Here is a 17,063-nt window from a genome sequence, read left to right on the forward strand (position 1 = left end):
CAACATCCAGCCAAGTGAAGAACACTACAGAAGATAGGCATAACATTATCCAAGTCGACCATGAAGAGAGGACCTCACGAGAGCAAATAAAGAGGATTCACTACAAGGTGCAAACCATTTATTTGATCTCCTGCCCAGTGACAAAGAAATGATCAGTCTCTAATTTTAATGGTAGGTTTATCTGAACAGTGAGAGAGAATAACAACAAAGAAATCCAGAAAAACACATTAAATATGTTATAAATCAATTTGCATTTTAATGAGTGAAATATGTATTCAACCTCTCCGCAAAACATGACTTAGTACTTGGTGGCAAAACCCTTGTTGGCAATCACAGAGGTCAGACGTTTCTTCTAGTTGGCCACCAGGTTTGTACACATCTCAGGAGGGATTTTGTGCCACTCCTCTTTGCAGGTCTTCTCCAAGTCATTAAGGTTTCGAGTCTGACGTTTGGCAACTCAATCAATCAATCAAATGTATTTATAAAGCCCTTTTTACAACAACAGTTGTCACAAAGTGCTTTACAGAGACACCCGGCCTTAAACCCCAAAGAGCAAACAACAGTAGTGTTGGATTTCAACTTGAACCTTCAGCTCCCTCCACAGATTTTCTATGAGATTAAGGTCTGGAGACTGGCTAGGCCACTCCAGGACCTTAATGTGCTTCTTCTTGAGCCACTCCTTTGTTGCCTTGGCCGTGTGTTTTGGATCATTGGCATGCTGGAATACCCTTCCACGACCCATTTTCAATGCCCTGGCTGCGGGAAGGAGGTTCTCACCCAAGATTTGACAGTACATGGCCCAGTCCATCGTCCCTTTGATGCGGTGAAGTTGTCCTGTCCCCTTAGCAGAAAAACACCCCCCAAGCATAATGTTTCCACCTCCATGTTTGACGGTGGGGATGATGTTCTTGGGGTCATAGGCAGCATTCCTCCTCCTCCAAACGAGTTGAGTCGATACCAAAGAGCTCTATTTTTGTCTCATCTGACAAGAACACTTTCACCCAGTTCTCCTCTGAATCATTCAGATGTTCATTGTCAAACTTCAGACGGGCCTGTACATGTGCTTTCTAGAGCAGGGGGACCTTGCGGGCGCTGCAGGATTTCAGTCCTTCGTGGCGTAGTGTTACCAATTGTTTTCTTGGTGACTGTGGTCCCAGCTGCCTAGAGATCATTGACAAGATCCTCCCGTGTAGTTCTGGGTTGATTCCTCACCGTTCTCATGATCATTGCAACTCCACGAGGTGAGATCTTGCATGGAGCCCCAGACCGAGGGAGATTGACAGATCTTTTCTGTTTCTTCCATTTGTGAATAATTGCACCAACTGTTGTCACCTTCTCACAAAGCTGCTTAGCGATGTTTTGTAGCCCATTCCAGCCTTGTGTAGGTCTACAATCTTGTCCCTGACATCCTTTGACAGCTCTTTGTCTTGGCCATGGTGGAGAGATAGGAATCCATGGTGGAGATTGATTGCTTCTGTGGACAGGTGTCTTTTATACAGGTAACAAATTGAGATTAGGAGCACTCCCTTTAAGAGTGTGCTCCTAATCTCTGCTCGTTACCTGTATAAAAGACACCTGGGAGCCAGAAATCTTTCTGATTGAGAGGGGATCAAATACTTATTTCACTCATAAAAAAAAAAATTGACATGCGTTTTTCTGGATTTTACAGACTTCATTTCTTTGTCAGTGGGCAAACATACAAAATCAGCAGGGGATAAAAATATTCCCTCACTGTATTGTCTGCTCAGAGTCAGCCAAATTCAGCGAAGTTGAATGACAATGACCCAAAACATACTGTGAAAGCCACCCAGGAGTTTTTTGAAGTGGAATATTCTGCAGTGTCCGAGTGAATCACCTGATCTCAACTTGATCGAGTATGCATTTCACTTACCGAAGACAAAACTTAAGGCAGAAAGACCCACAAACAAACAACAATTGAAGACAGCTGCAGTAAAGGCCTGGCAAGCAACACAAAGGAGGAAACCCAGCGTTTGGTGATGTCTGTGTGTTCAAGACTTCAAGCAGTCATTGCCTGCAAAGGATTCTTGACAAAGAATTTAAAATTAACATTTTATTTATGATTGGGTTAATTTGTCCAATTACGTGAGCCCCTGAAATAAGGGGACTGTGTATGAAAATGGTTACAATACCATGCAATGGAACCCCTTAAATTAAAGCTGAAAGTCTGCAATACAGTTGCATCTCGGTTGTTTCATTTCAAATCCATTGTGGTGGTGTACAGAAACAAGATTATGAAAATTGTGTCAGTGTCCACATATTTCCAGACCTAACTGTCTCCATAAAAAGGCAGCTTCAGTGTTTTGCTGGTTTTTTTTAGCATATTTTTGTCATCTAATGTTTTTAGATGTTCATCCAAAAGCTTATAATAAAGGAAACATATTTAATGAATAGATACGAAACACAGTGCCTTCAATTGAAAAAATTATTGCCTCTGTACCCTCGCTAAGCAATTTTTCCATGACTGCAACACCTCGTTTAGTTGTGGATAATTCTCTCACATTGCTAGAACATTCCTGGGTCATTCAGCATTTGCAGCTCTTAAAAATCTTTGTTTTTCCTGCCAAAACAACACAACTGGGTTTTGGTGGAAATGTTGTCTTGCTCCATGACCCAGGTGCACTTCGCCTTTTGCATTTATGTTAGGCTTCAGCAGATGAACATCTCTGTTAATGAACATATCCGAAAAACACACAATTGTGAAAAACATTTACATTGAACAAAAACATTTACATTTTATTGAGCATTTGAAATGCTTAACAGGCATCAAAATGTTTAACGTAAGGTTACTCAGCTGATTTTCCAACCAATGTGTTGACTTAAACCCATTTGACATGTTGTTGCATGACCTCATTGAGCTCAAGCAGCTCTACATGAAAGAGTGGGCCAAATTTCCTCCACAGTGACAATAGAGATTATACAAAAAGTAGGCTATTGGAAGATGGTGGCACAGGCCATAGTAGGTGTAAAGTCTCAAATCCTTTTTTAGAGTGGTGCATTTTTTTATTGCATAACATATACATAATTTAAATCACATAGATAAGTATACAAATTGTGTATTATTTATTTAATCAGACATTTAGTTAATATTATATTATTGTTTGAAGATCAAAATGTTTGTGCAAAAATAAGGTGAAAAACAAGTTGCAATTAGAAAGAGGGGCAATCAAAAACATAGTTATGTTTTCAGTGGAGAACCTCAATGAAATTCATTACGATTGCATTTTTTAAATTTTGTAATTGTCCTATCATTCACTTTCACTAATAGCGCATGCGGAACACAAACACATCACAGCGCCAGGCATCCATAAATTCACCAGCTACATTTCAATGGTTAGATGTTTTATTCCCATTCTATTAATAATTTTTCTGGTTATTTTGACCCTAATGGAAGTGTTGAGTCATACATTTGTGAGAGCACCAAGATCCAAAATTACAAACTCACAAACTTCATACTAACCTACATTCAGTTATCATAATATATTTACCACAAACATTTTCTTAATAAATTCTGTCGAATAGGAAAGATCAGTGGGATCCTTGAGTTAATTGAACCAATCAGAGATTGAGGGTCAGCGATAATACTCAGATTTAGTCTTCCAGCATGAACAAAGGAAAGGCAGACAAGAATGCACCCTTAGTATTAGTATTCAGATTTTTTAATTTAATCCCAGCCACAGGGATTAGTGGTTGATTTCTGTCCAGTTATTTAAACCAGACTGTCATGTAAAGTGTTGCTATATAAACTACTCAGAAACATTAAGGGAACACTTAAATCACACACTGGGTCTCAATGAACAAAATATGTTAAAGATCAAAATCTTTACTGTACATTGTGTAATTCGATGAGAACAATGACGTAACAACGGTCAGTGGAAACCAAAATCACCAACGGAAAATCACAGAAAATCTAACAATTGAAATCATAGCCTGTTCCAACTTGAATTTCATCACGGCAACTCATAATTTGACTCGGTAGAGTGTATGGCTCCCACGTGCCTGTATGCACTCCCGACCATGTCTGGCCATGCTCCTAATGAGACAACGGTGTCCTGGGAGATCTTCTCCTAGACCTGAATCAGGGCATCAGTGAGCTCCTGGACAGTCTGTGGTGCTTCTTGGCGGTATTGGATGCACTAATACATATTGTCCCAGAGGTTCTCAATTGGATTCAGGTCTGGGGAATGTGAGGGCCAGTCAATGGCATGAATGCCTTTGTCATCCAGGAACTGCCTACACACCCTGGCCACATGAGACCGGGCATTGTCCTGCACCAGGAGGAACCCAGGGCCCAATGCACCAGCGTGAGGTCTGACGATGGGTCTGAGTATTTAATCCCGGTACCTAACTGCAGTCATGGTACTGTTGGCTAGCACGTGGAGGTCTGTGTGACCCTTCAAGTATGTGCCGCCCCAGACATCACTGACCCACCACCACTCTGGTCATGCTGGATGCTGTTGCAGGCAGCATAACGTTCACCACGGCGTCTCCAGAGTCTTTCACGTCTGTCACATCCTCAGTGTGAACCTGCTCTCATCTGTGAAGAGAACATCTTGCCAATTCTGGTGTTCTCTGCTGAATGCCAATCGAGCTGCATGGTGCTGGGCTGTGAGCATATGTCCCGCTAGAGGACGTCAGGCCCTCATGCCACCCTCATGGAGTCTGTTTCTGACAGTTTGGTCAGAAACATGTACACCAGTAACCCACTGGAGGTCATTTTGTAGGGCTTTGTCGGTGCTCTTCCTGTTCCTCCTTGCATAAAGGAGCAGATACCGGTCCTGCTGCTGGGTTGGTGACCGTCTACGTCCCAGTTTAGCTCTCCTTGTGTAACAGCCCATCTCCTGGTATCTCCTCCATGCTCTTGAGACTGTACTGGGTGACAGCAGACCTTCTGGTGACACTTTTTATGGGTGTGCCATCCTGGATGAGCTGGACTACCTGTGCAACCTGAATGGGCTGCAGGTACCACCTCATGCTACCGGTAGAGACAAGGACACTAGCAAAACATAAACCTAGAGAAGAATCAGTCAGGAAGGATAAGGAGCGAACAACTGTCTGTGACCACCACCTGCAAAACCATTCCCTTTTTTGGGGTTGTCTTGCTGTTGCCTCTCCAGTGCACCTGTTGTCACTTTCATGTGCACCAAAACTGGTGACACTGATTCACTATCGCTTGTGCTTCCTAACTGGACAGATTGATATCCTTGAAGTTTAATTGATTTGGTGTTATACTGTTATGATTACGTGTTCCCTTGATTTTTTTGAGCAGTGTATGTTCCCATTTTACTGATTAATGTACTGTTGATGCAATGATTCTGGTTAGATTCAGTACCTAAACGTTGTTAAACGTTGTTCCAGTGTGTCTCTGTGCACTGCTCCTATTTGTTAGACGTTTTTATTAGTTATTGAAGAACAAATAATTAAAATATATTTTCATTTGTCAGTTTTACAGTACCACTCTATTTCTGTTTTGGTCCCGCCTTCACAAAGACAACTGCCCAATGGGTGTCATTGCTGAAGACACGGAAATGACGCATTTTGTGATCATCTGTGTCCTTACAGTCTTCCGTTTAACTGGCGAGCTTGTCAGAGTTGATTCTGTTTCATAAAAGCACTTTTGACTTCAGTTGCAAGGCGACCCAACGCGGTCCGGAAGGTAAGTAAAGGCAGGTGTATTTGGTTAGAAGGGATTTGCCGACGATAAGGCATTTTCGTTTGTTCACGAGCCCTAGGCGGCCTTGTTTACATGCCAATCCTCGGGGTAGTGTGAGGCGGCGGCTATGGGGGTCAGCGACTCGTTACGTATCAGCTGAATTCCAGAGTCAGTGGAACAATGGCACAGCTGTTCTTCTACCTCCCCTAGGTTTAGGGTAGGGTAGGTATTTAATGGATTATAAAAATATTTAGTTGGAATACTGCTCTTGCTGGGGTGTTAAGACTAATTTATATTATTTAGCAGTTTTGCTAACTAAACAATAGCTGTCTTAGCTACGTCGTTACTACGTTAGCTGTAGCTAGGCTAGTTGATGCCCACATAAACGAACTACTGACTGTGCAGTGCTGTAGTCATGTTTATGTTTATTTGTCCCGAACCCATCCCCCCACTTTGTATGAAGTAGGCCACAGTAATCACACAGCAAGTTAATTCTATGGTTGTATTTATGTCTCCGCGCATATGTGACTATTAATAGTAATGAAGGGAATGCGAACAAGCGTCTGGCACCGGTTGTGACCTGGGCTGAGGCCAGGTCGATTTTGCAAGTCACACATTAAAACTTCTGGTTGTGTACTACAGTGATTCATGTCTTTATGTTCATGTCACAAAGTGCGTCGTAAAAAAGCACAGGAGTAAATATCATATAGGACATAACGAGAATAATACCGTTGTAGGTATTACGTGGAGTTATTTTTGAGAATGCAAGAAGTTAGTTGGCTTATCAAGTTTTCCTTTTTATTTTTTTTACTCTGTGTATGTCACGCGGATGGTCCAGTGCCCACTGTCCTACAGCCTCTCCTGTACGGTAAAACTTGGTCATGTAATCCTTTAAATCTTTGCCATAAGCCACTAAGCGTGTTTTGTATCCCGCACGTGTTTACTGTTTGTCTAGTGTAACTAGCATAAGAAAGTCATCCTAAGGGTAATGCGACGTACAGGTGCTATTCAATCAAAGCCTCCGTGTACATCAATCTAAAGTTTATATAAAGCTTTGACCGTTCTTAACTCTGTGAATCACAAGTGACTGGGTAATAAAAGAGACAGCATTATCTTTTCCAGATACACTGTGGAGTACTTTAGTTTCATTGACCTTCCTGTGAAACTAAGACAAACATCATGTCCCTGACCTAGTGTTCTTCTTTATCATAGAACTTGTCAGTGTACATCTCTTGATACTCTAAACCACTATCAAGTGTTTTCCCTTCTTGTCTTCTCTCCCCTCCTCGCTTTCCAGTTCTTCTCCTCTCTGGCCATCCACCTCTGTGGTTCCTCATGAAAGACGGGGAGTGCAACTTTTTCTGTTTCTTCCGCTGCTGCTGAGCAGTGTCGTGCTAGTTTCGTGGGACAGCATTCTCTGGGAGCTGTAGTTCCCCTGGTGGCGCAGACGGCCGTAGAGCTGTCAGTCAGTCCCACCGAGAGAGACCAGACGTCTCTGCCAGGGAATGTCTGTGGACATGAACAGCCAGGCCTCTGACAGCAATGAGGACGACTTCGGGGTCAACTCTGAGGAGGATGATGATGACGATGGGGGTGACGAGGAGGACCAGGGGGACATAGCGGACTACTATGACGGTGTGGCTGGAGATGTGGAGCAGCAGGGGGCAGACTCGTTCGACCCCGAGGAGTACCAGTTTACCTGCCTAACCTACAGGGAGAGCCAGAAGGTTATCTGCGAGGAGGTCAACAATATCGCTGCCATCTTGAAGGTGTGTGTGATGGGCAGTCTGAGGGGTAGTTGAGGTGGATGTGAATTTTTGTTAATTATGTCTCATTTTCTCGTTGGACAGGTTTTACCTGCTGTAGCCAAACTGGTCCTTGTGCACTTTCACTGGCAGGTGTCACAAATACTGGACAGGTAAAAACACTCACTAGTCCAGTCATACCCACTCATAATGCAAATGTTCTAATAGCATTTCCGCACCTCTGCTTTGGCCTTTTTAGATACAAGTCCAACTCGTCTCAGTTGCTGTCGGAGGCCCACGTCCAGCCCAGCAGCACCTGCAGATCAGTTCATGTAAGTACTATGAGCATCATGGGCTGACATCATGTCATCCGGGTGTCTAATGTCTGTGTGTGTGCTTGTGCGTAATAAGTGATGTTTTCTTTGTGTCCCCAGCCGCCTCCTTCCCTCCACTGTGGGGTGTGCCTGCAGCTGGTTCGGAGGGACGCCCTGCTCGCGCTGCCCTGTCAGCACTCCTTCTGCAAAGCATGCTGGGAGCAGCATTGCACTGTACTCGTCAAAGATGGGATGGGAGTGGGTAAGCAGCGGTGTTAGGGCTGGTCCGTCAGCGTTTCGACATCAGCCGCATGCTCATGAGAGACACTGACGCTGATGAAATGATAGGCTTTAGACGACCCCTTGTGGGATAATCATTCACCTAGCTTTTATGTGCCAACTGATTCAGATATCTGCTTTGGATTTGTTCGTTATATCATGTGTAGTTTTAATACTTTTATCCAGGTACATTTCTTCAATGCTTCAGGTGTTTTCATCAAATTCAGTGGTTCAAGTGCCATGTGTGTATCTGCAGGCATCTCATGTATGGCTCAGGACTGTTCCCTCCAACTGCCCGAGGACTTTGTGTTCCCACTGCTGCCTGGCGAGGAGCTAAAGGACAAATATAGACGCTACCTCTTCAGGGACTATGTGGAGGTATGAGGCCCAGCCTGTCTCTGGTGGTCTGTCTGGCTGCTTGTGGGTGCTTCTCTTGAGTCCCTCTATTGGTTGGTCCCGTCTTAACAGTCTGTCTCTATTGGGTCTGTCCTGGTTTTATTTATATTTTCTCTTAATTTCTGTAACAGTAGGACAGTGAGGTCTGAGCTAACATTGATGTGTTAGTGATGAATAAAACTCCACGTAAACAAGGGCAATGTCATGGCGATGCTTGAGGCAAAGGTTTGCCCCCACCAAAATGTGCCTACATTTGTGCTATTTGTATGTGTATTTAACATCCTGTTGAGGTACATATGTGCGTTTCTTTATGCTTGCTATGCTACCGGCTGATACGAATGCTGTGTAGCTGTTCGCATTCATTCACTACTTCGCAACTTTAAAAATACAATTTCTAAATGTTCAGCAGTGAAAGTAAATCGCCGCAAAACAAATAGATCACCAAATATATTAAAATCTAACTTAAGTAATTGCATTACGGTCCTGTAATAATAACTAAATTGTGAAAGTTTTAACCCGTGTTAGCGCTATTCTTCTATTCCCCAAAGTCTGTGTTCAATGGTAGTAGTCATAGTTACTGGACTTCAGGAGTGGTGTTGTTTGTCATTAAGTGATGATGTCCAACAATAACCTGTCACACAGTGATATTGTCACACAACCAGATTTCAGTTTTGTATCTGACACCACATGAATGTGATGTGACATATGCGTTTTCCAGAGGTTTTTTGCCTGTTCAGACTGCCGGAAACAAATCTGATTGGAATGTGGGGCAAAAATGTATTTAATTAAGTCACTTTAAACTGCCAGCGTGAACTGTGAACAAAGCTTTAGATGGGAAAGACTATTAAAAAATGTGATTAGTGGATAGATTTTTTTATTTGTGCTTTGACCAAGGAGGGCAGTACTTGGAAATTAGCTGAGAAGACAATGAGACACTGTTATTTTGTCAATAATATAAACCCCTGCCAAAAAAGTAGTAACCAAGATAATTAAATTTATCGCCCAACATTGTCTCGCGCAAAAGAAAGCCAAGCATTTTTTCTCATTGTGAGCTTTGGGATTCAGTTTAGAATTATTTTGGCCACAGCAGCTCATCGTTGCTCTCCGTATGTCCTTGGTATCTAATAATAGCTATGAGCATGTAATTGCAGCAACTCCAAACGAGTTTAAGATCATAACATGCTGCCTCTGAGACATGTTGCAACAAATCATTCCACTTCTTGTCACACTGCTTGTCTAAATAATAATGGAGCTGTTCTTTGGCACCACATTACAGGGAACCCTGCTTGCTGTTCCTTAGGCCCAGTCAGTCCATCAGTTTTCCAAGTTTAAAATAAGGCAGATTAATTTAACCTCCACAACGTGTCTGTCCCTCTCCAGAGCCACTTCCAGTTGCAGCTGTGTCCAGGGGCAGACTGCCCTATTGTCATCCAAGTGCAGGAGCCACGGGCCCGCAGGGTGCAGTGCATTCGCTGCAACGAAGTGTTCTGGTGAGACACTCACAGCACAAACGCCTCTCAGGCCCCGATGTGCATGTTCTGGTCATGGTCCGGACATATTTCCCTTTTCAGGTTTTTCTGTGTGCTTCTGTCATCGGTTTATTTTCACGTTTTCAGTAGCCGCACAGTAATAAACGTTTGCCCTCAGTTTCAAATGCCGCGCCATGTACCATGCCCCAACCGACTGTCCCACCATCCGGAGGTGGCTGACCAAATGTGCAGACGACTCAGAAACCGCCAACTACATCAGTGCACACACTAAAGATGTAAGACTGGCACAGGCACACAATGAAATGCTATTCAATGTCATTTTCCTGTATTCTCAGTTGCGTTTTTGCATAATGTTAAATAATGTCTTCCCAGTGTCCTAAGTGCAATATTTGCATTGAGAAGAATGGAGGCTGCAATCACATGGTGAGTAAGCATTATTTCAAAGTTGGGCTTGCTATTTGGCATTTGCAGTAGTGATCTCTAAATATCTGGATCTATTAGAGGAATGTCTGATTGTATTTTGTTTCCTCTCTGTTTCAGCAATGCTCCAAGTGCAAACATGGTATGTATCCTAATTAATGGCTTTTCATAGCTTTACACCTAATTATCTTCTATTCTTTTTTTTTTTCTCCAGCTTATTCAACTGACTCGCATATGCTCCCCTTTTGAATCGGTCCTATTATCTTTAATGAATGTCACATTACTATGTCTGTAGACTTCTGTTGGATGTGTCTGGGTGATTGGAAGACCCATGGGAGTGAGTACTACGAGTGCAGTCGCTACAAGGAGAACCCAGACATCGTCAACCAGAGCCAGCAGGCACAGGCCAGAGAGGCACTCAAGAAATACCTCTTCTACTTTGAGAGGGTGAGATGTATACCAGTTCTAAAGGCACCACATGCTGGTATCACTAATGTCAACAAGAGCCATGTTTAGAAAAAATATAAGGCTCTGTCAAATAAAATATGTTACTAACTTTTGTGGGCATTCAAGTGTTGTTCCTATTTCTTGGTCACACAATGCCGCAGAAGTGGTTTCTGCAATATTTTTTATTTATGTGTCTTAGTAAGCATTTTAGTTTTACTGTAACTACAGATTTTAGTTTTTTGAGCCTCCTTTGGCTTTGTTGTGAAGTAGTTTGATCTCAGTTGAACTTCCTCATCACCTGCCCCTTCTATCTTTGAAAAAGTTCAAAGGTGTTGCACGAAAAATGCACAAAAATGTGTGAAATGAGACTGCCCTTTGTGGTCTTAATTTTTGTGTCATTAAGCAGGAGTGGATGTGTCATTTACAGGAGTGGTTCCAAAAGAAATTGTGATGAAAACACATTGTTAGTTTTGTAAGACGTTGCACAAACATGTTTTCAACATAATCATTATTTTTTTCTGGAAGGAGCTCTTTTCATTCTTCATAATACATTTTTGCCTGGGAAAATCTGGGTTGTGTCTATACTACACCATATTTGGGTGCAATCTTTTGTACCTCTTCTTAGTTGTTATCAGTCTTAAATGCATGATAAATGACATGTGAATCTTACAATCAATCACGGCAATCCTCAGAATCAACCAGAACATGCTCTGTGTATGTTTTAAGGTGTGTGTTATTTTTTGTTGTTGTATTTGTTTCTCTAATCCAGTCTGACTGTATGTTTGTCTTTAGTGGGAGAACCACAATAAGAGCCTCCAGCTGGAAGCTCAGACTTACCAGCGGATCCAGGAGAAGATCCAGGAGCGGGTGATGAATAACCTTGGCACCTGGATAGACTGGCAGTACATGCAGAACGCTGCCAAGCTGCTGGCCAAGGTACCACAGCCCTGTCTGTCACACAGGACTGAACCTTGATACATTATCACTAGTCTACAAGGCTTCTCACACACACAATCATATTTCTGTACTGGAGTGAATGTAGTTAAACTGAGGATGTAGGTGGAAATCCTCAAGGGCCAAGTTGGGTTCAATGGTGGGATGGGGTGTCTGTCCATACTTGACCTACTGCACTAGACTGTACTCAACACACTGGCAGGTTGTGCTAATCTTTTATCTGTCTGTCACAGTGTCGCTACACACTTCAGTATACGTACCCCTACGCCTACTACATGGAGTCCGGTCCTCGCAAAAAACTGGTGAGAATGTCTGTGTGGTTTATTTGCTCAATGAATATTAGAGCTGTCAAAGTTTTTTAAAACCCTTTTTTCTCCCTTTTAATATTTCTTCACATTACTTTTTGAAACGTTTCTTCACCAATGACTAAGTCACCACAGAATACTTGTTTTGCTGCTGTTTGCAGCACTGTCTTGTCAGCTGATGCTTAGAATGCCCACTGTGTGTCACTCGAAGCATACCTTTTCAACGGGTACAAATTCACTGCAAACATCTTTCCGGGTGTTCCTTCTGATGTTTGGAAAAACAGCTAGAAAATCTAGCTAGTTAGACAAATGTTAGCTGGCTTACCTATGCCTTTAACTTGAACTGTCACTATATAAAAGCATCCACTTAATGAATAATGTTTAAATAGAGGGGTGTCTTTGTTTTCCTCCTTTATTTTGACAGCAAAGTTTCCTACGAACACATTGTCGTTTTTAGAAACAACCTAGGAGTTCTTGGTGTTAATTGCCTTGTTCCAAAACAGAAAGACTGATTTTAAATCTCGCCTGCTTGCAGGTTCAATTATTGATCTCTTGAAAATGCTATTTGATCCCTTTGTGCCCCCAAATGCTTGGATATATATTTTCACCAGTAGTTTCTGTTATTAACACGTTTGCCCTAATATGACTTAACAAATTGTAAATAAATTGTGGGATAGTAGTTTTAGAACTGCCCACAACATTAAAATGTTCAAAAAATCTGTCAAAAAAAGGTGTCAAAAATCTGCTATAGAAACAAAAAACATTTTGCGCTGATATTATGGTTCAGATCTTTGGAAATGGTCAGGATGGAATCAATCATGTTTGTAGTACTTAATGCAATAACTCAGTGATCAGTTTAGGGTGTGCAAACTACAGAACAGGTTGCAGGATCCACAGAAAAATATATAGAAACACATTAAACCAAAGTGGCACTGGTTGCTTCTCTACAAAGATTACATTGAATTAATCAGATCAATTCATGTGCAAGGAGCAGCTATCGTAAGTAACACTTTATTTTTGTTACTGGCCTGTTTTTTTTTTTCTGTCCTGTTCAGTTTGAGTACCAACAGGCCCAGCTAGAGGCGGAGATTGAGAACCTGTCCTGGAAAGTCGAGAGAGCGGACAGCTATGAGAGAGTGAGTGAGGGGGAGCTGAGCGCCAATGACCGAGGGGTAAGGAACCGGGGAGAATGTGGAGATGGGGGGGTGATGCAGGTTTTTGTCAAATGTAACAGAGTATGATAGAGTCAAGTGTTACTTAGGGCTGCATTTGCAACATTGCTCAGTAAAAACATGACACGACCAAATAAAATAAAAAGAGATTACTTGGCAATGTATTCAGACTTATTCACCATCTACTCATTATGTTCTGTTATGGAAGAGTCTGATTGATTAAATATATAGTTTCTTAGAAAGTTGTGCCAATTTATTGAAAATTGATAAACTGAAATCTCATTTACTCAAGTGTTCAGACCTTTTGCTATGATGTCCCAAATTGAGCTCTGAAGTATACTGTCCTTTGATCATTCTTCATGTCTTTAGAACTTGGAGTCCAACTGCAGCAAATTTAAATTGATCGGTCCCACACTCCCCCGAAAATAAAATAAGGCCCTCTGTAGACCTCCACGATAGACTTGTGTTGAGGCATAGATCTGGGGAAGGTTCTAAACCTGAATGCAGAAGCATTTAATGTTCCCAGGAGCACAGTGGGCTCCATCATTGTGAAGTGAAAGAAGTCTGGGACCTCAAAGGCTCTTCCTAGACTTAGCTGTCCAACCAAACTAAAACTGTGAAAGATGTGCCTTGGGTAGTGAGATGATCCAATGGCCAATCTTGACAGAGCTTAGTTTCTATGCAGAGATTGGAGAACATACCAGAAACACAACCATATCTGTAGCACTCCATCAATCAGGCCCATGGTAGAGTGACCAGACAGAAGCCACTCTCTAGTAAATGGCATATGACATGATGCCCGAAAGACTCTGAAATAGTAAAGAAGAATGTCAATTAGTAGGCCTGAATGCCAAGAGCTATGTCTGGTGAAAACAAGGTACCACTCACCACCTTGGTATTACCATCCCTGCTGTGAAGCATGGTAGTAGGAGCGTCGTGTATGGGATTGTATGTTTTCAGCCGTAGGGTCTAGGAGACTGGTCAGTATTGTGTGAAAGATAATCGGAGCAAAATACAAAGACCTTATAGAAAACCTGATCTAGAGTGCACAGTACCTCAGACTAGGTATCCAGTCTGAATACTTCCAACTTGGTGGAGAGCCACTTATGCAAGTTTCTTGTTGCATATTTCTTGAGTTCGCAGTGTTGAGTTAGATCCTCGATTAGATCGTTTGTGGATTTATTTACTCTGTCGTTGATGAGCGATCTTGGAGGAATATCAAGAAATCTATTTGTAGTCCGAAAATGTATAGTATGGCTTTTGCAACTCATTGTTTGCAGAGCAAGTGGATTTCTTGTTTTAACGGTAAATGTAATAAGACAGTGATCCGATATTCCAGGATTTTGGGGGGTAATTATTAGATCTACAATATCTATTTCTCAAAAATGGTGTGAATACTTGATTTCAGGTTTTTATTTTCAATAATTTAGCACATTTCTAAAGGTGTGTGTGGAAAATTGTCACACAGCAAAATGTGGAAAAGGTGTAGGGGTGTGAACTTTAGGTCGGGGTAATAGCATCAGGATGCACACACTGTTGGTGAATAGAAGTAGGATGGGACATTGCAGAAAGGGTTCTATGTAGATGGTCTGTGTGGACATTGAATGATCATATCACCATATCAAATGTATTCGTAAGCAAGATGTGCTTTATGACCAAGATTGTAGGGTGTTCTTTGGCACAACTCAACGTTGAGTCCCTGAATGAAACCCTTTCCTGTGGAAAAATATGCCACATACCCCACAGGTGTCTTATTGTTATTAGAAACTGGTTACCAACTCCAAAAACACAACTGATTTATGGGGCATTACCGTTTAAGTAATGCCCCATATCCCATGGCTTTAAGCCAATCAGCATTCAGGGTTTGAACTACCTGGTTTATACTAGATTGTCATAGTAATACACATTGAGGATTTCAGATGAAGATATGCGTGTCTGGGAGCACAACGGAATTTGGGTGTAATGGCTCGCCTTGGGAAATCTGAATGGACTCCCAAAAGGGTTGTACTACTCTAGGCAGTGTATTTGTTCATTATAGGCCGTGTGTTAGGAGTTGAACTCATTCATAACACTCTGTTTCTCTCAGGATCTAGAGAATCAGATGCACATTGCCGAGCAGAGGAGACGCACGCTGCTGAAGGATTTCCACGACACCTGAAGTCTTCATCCTACCCCAAAGCACCAGCAGCTTCCCTTTCCTCTCTTTCACGCTCCTTCCCTTTGTCTACATATCCCTCACTCACCCTTTCTCCAACCTATCCCTCATTAAGCGCTCTATCTGCTACAAGGTCTCAGAATGCCCCCCCCCCCCCATTACGATTGGTGGTCAGGAATGCCATGTTCATACACACTACACTATGAAATGAGAAAGCATGCACGTGCTCACATACACACACCATTTACACACAAACATGCTTAAACACTCCGCAACAAAAGAACAAAACATTAATTTTTAATTTGCCTCCACCCATATGATCCCACAGTCCTTCATCCCTTCTCTTTCTTTGTTCTTACATTCTTCACATTTTTTTCTGGAACATGGCTGTTGATAGCTAGATCATTGAAAAAAGAAAAAAAGAAAAAAAGAAAAACAAATGCTGTAATTTAACGGTTGTACATTAATACAGAAATAGAGTTACTGAGAGTTTTTAAACCAGATGTTGTTTCTTGTGAATTCATTGTTACCTACATGCGCGCCCACATGCTACTGTTCTTAGAAGACCACATTGGCTAGACTCCCAACTGGTGTATTCATTTGGAGTTTAAGTTGCAATATGTTTAATCAAACATTTCTACTGGACTAAAGTACTACCCTGTTTTATTCAGCCTGACTAAAGAGGAGCAAATACAACCCCCAGCTTTGACAAGATTGAGAATGTGTTTACCCTTTGACTCAGACCTTTTTTAGATGACCTACCTTAAATTAGTAAAGAGAGCGCTTAACTTTTAGGTCTCATGCTGCCCAGACACAGGTCCTATTCTCCACATTTCAGATAAACCTTAATATTAAACTGACCTTCACACAAACATTAGGCTCCACAATACATGCATTGTGACACCTCTTCTGAAATATAGAGCTGCAGCATACTCATTTGCTTATTCAGGTCAGTCTGCTAGTTCCAAATATAGGCAGCATCGTGTTCCAGATGTATTAATAACTGGACTAATGCCCTCTGCCCTTTTATGTGCGCTACTTTACTTATGGGAGGTCCCTAGACTTTAGGGGAACTTACTGGAAAACGGTATTAAACGCGCCATCTTGCGTACATCCGATCAACTGCAAGAATCTTGGAACTTCGAAGACCGGAAGTGACGCTGATTGAAACAGTGAGTTTAATGGGATATATCTTTTTTTATTTTTACTACAACGGAAAGGAAGGTGGTCTGTCGGATGTCGTGAGGAAAATGTGTAGAGTTGCCTGTTAGCATTCAAAATAAAAGTACCCCTTTTACAATTGGGAAAACGTCGTAATGTAAAGAATCTTGCGATATTTGGACTCGATCATTCTAAACCGGTTTGGAATGTTACATTTTTTATTAAATATAATGTCTTGAAGTCCAACTAGATTTGGGGATGGCTCCACATATGGGCAGATATTCCATTATTTGGATTAACTGCAATGTTCAGTAGGATAATACTCATTTTTATGGATGCACACCCCTTATAGTTCAATATGAATTTCCAATACACGTAGGGGATCTTCCAGTCATACGCCTGCAATAACATGTAAAATGCTAATCTGTGTGTAAACCTTGGCGTGTGTTAATGAGTAGACTGATACCTCAATTTGTAGTGTATACAGTGTTCCAGCATTTCTAGCACATCCCATTTTTAGCTACGGTGCATATAGATGTGCATGATTGTGAAAC

General features: G+C 41.8%; 1 protein-coding gene across 3 annotated transcripts; it reads left to right on the forward strand.

Moving 5' to 3' along the window:
• The first annotated feature begins 5,547 nt into the window (after positions 1–5,547).
• On the forward strand, positions 5,548–15,851 carry arih2 (ariadne homolog 2 (Drosophila)). 3 transcript variants are annotated; one of them, XM_020051842.2, is made up of 16 exons: positions 5,562–5,674; positions 6,510–6,539; positions 6,969–7,440; positions 7,522–7,589; positions 7,676–7,748; positions 7,851–7,992; positions 8,266–8,387; positions 9,786–9,895; positions 10,053–10,170; positions 10,268–10,318; positions 10,436–10,457; positions 10,611–10,762; positions 11,555–11,698; positions 11,950–12,018; positions 13,077–13,193; positions 15,280–15,851. In XM_020051842.2, exons 3-16 carry the CDS (start codon positions 7,177–7,179, stop codon positions 15,349–15,351), a joined length of 1,524 nt encoding a protein of 507 aa, XP_019907401.1. In that variant the 5' UTR covers positions 5,562–5,674; positions 6,510–6,539; positions 6,969–7,176; the 3' UTR covers positions 15,352–15,851. The 3 variants fall into 3 exon arrangements, with proteins under 3 accessions (XP_010894120.1, XP_019907401.1, XP_010894121.1); XM_010895819.4 differs by having other exon boundaries at positions 6,510–6,534; XM_010895818.4 differs by lacking the exon at positions 6,510–6,539 and having other exon boundaries at positions 5,548–5,674.
• Positions 15,852–17,063: the final 1,212 nt, after the last annotated feature.

Source organism: Esox lucius, chromosome 12, assembly GCF_011004845.1.
Source record: "Esox lucius isolate fEsoLuc1 chromosome 12, fEsoLuc1.pri, whole genome shotgun sequence".
NCBI lineage: Eukaryota > Metazoa > Chordata > Actinopteri > Esociformes > Esocidae > Esox > Esox lucius.